Source organism: Elephantulus edwardii, unplaced genomic scaffold (genome assembly GCF_000299155.1).
Source record: "Elephantulus edwardii isolate Elephantulus edwardi_28Jun2011 unplaced genomic scaffold, EleEdw1.0 scaffold00071, whole genome shotgun sequence".
In the NCBI taxonomy this organism is placed as follows: Eukaryota; Metazoa; Chordata; class Mammalia; order Macroscelidea; family Macroscelididae; genus Elephantulus; species Elephantulus edwardii.
The window spans coordinates 324,979-326,339 of record NW_006399821.1 but is presented as its reverse complement, the minus strand read 5'-3'; the positions used below and the strand labels follow the sequence as shown (position 1 = coordinate 326,339).

Sequence of the window (1,361 nt, the reverse complement as noted above, 5' to 3'; positions counted from 1 at the left end):
CACAGGATAGAACGGCGTTTAGGGCTCTTGTACATAGGGTCGCGATGAGTCACAAGTGACACCATGGCACATAACAACAACAACAATGCTGTATAAGTCCAGTCATCCCTTCTTTTAGTAGGAAAAAAAATGGCCAGGTCACCTAAGAACTTTTTATACACTCTAACCCTTAGGGTAGGCTCAACTCTCCTAGGCAAAACTCTTTACTGCTAAGAGTCAGAGTGGCTCCACAGCACACAATATTCATTCAGAAAACCTCAAGCCAATGAGGGAATCTTGTGGCTCCACTTCCACCTTATCACCACTGCACCACTAGAGGGCAGGCTGGTTCACATATCCCAGAACAGGCACCACCTACCCTCAGATCCCTCTCCAGTTGGCCAGTCTGGTCTGCTTAAGAGCCTGGTGACAAAAGATTGGAAATTGCAAGCACCATAGTATACTACCTATTGATGTTCAGTAAGCAATAAAGATAGTATTATGCTAACTTGAAAGGCTTCTCATAAATCACAAGGAAAAAAAAAATATTACCTTTCCTTTCAAAGCTCTCCTCTCTGACAAAGCAAACAAGAGCCAGGAATTTTGTCACTTCTTTTAAATAAAGAACTGTTGTATTATTCAGCTTTATAATGGCTGTTGATTCCTTGTCATAGGGGGTTCCAGCTCCATCTTCTTTTAGACTGCATGAGGAAAGAAAAATGCACTTAACTAAAAGAACTGCAAATGATTATGACAGAGACCTAGTTCTACACAAGCAATGATACCATAATGAGAAGCCGTTTATGTTTATAATAACTTTTAGCCAAGATCTCAGAAACACAGATTCCTAAGAAAGTAAAGTGTACAATAGTCATTTTTCTGATATTATATGTACGACAGCTGGGCGACACTCAGGACATCAGAGTAACACAGGCAAGTGATGAAGGTTAAGTCAACTCTTCTCTCCTCTAAGGCTAACCAAAAATAAGTTTGTGGCTGTTCAAGGGGACTCTCCATTGGGTTTCTGAAGCTATAAATCTTCACAGGACACTACCTTTGCTTTGTTCTGTGAGTGGCTGGTGGGTTAAAACTGCTGAAATTTTGGTTATAAGCCTAACACATACTACACTGTGACACCAGACTTCCTCCTCATGACTCACAAGACTTGCGGTTTGCTCCTGTCAAATATTTGTCAGAGCACAAATGTGTCAGATGAGGGGGAGCTCTGGTGGCCTAGTGGCAAGAAGCTGCACTGCAATCCCAGAGGAACACGGTTCGAATCCACCAGATGCTCTGCCGGAGAAGGAGGCGCAATATCCTCCTGTACCAGTCAGATCTGATTTGACGGTACACGCACACAAAATAATAAAAAATAATAATAA

General features: G+C 42.0%; 1 protein-coding gene across 1 annotated transcript in view; it reads right to left on the bottom strand.

Moving 5' to 3' along the window:
• The window catches only part of RRAGD (Ras-related GTP binding D), a 43,383-nt gene that overhangs the window by 5,973 nt on the left and 36,049 nt on the right, over positions 1–1,361 (bottom strand). The window contains exon 6 of the mRNA XM_006888696.1: positions 532–680. Coding sequence (XP_006888758.1) covers positions 532–680 — 149 coding nt within the window. The remainder of the gene's footprint in view (positions 1–531; positions 681–1,361) is intronic.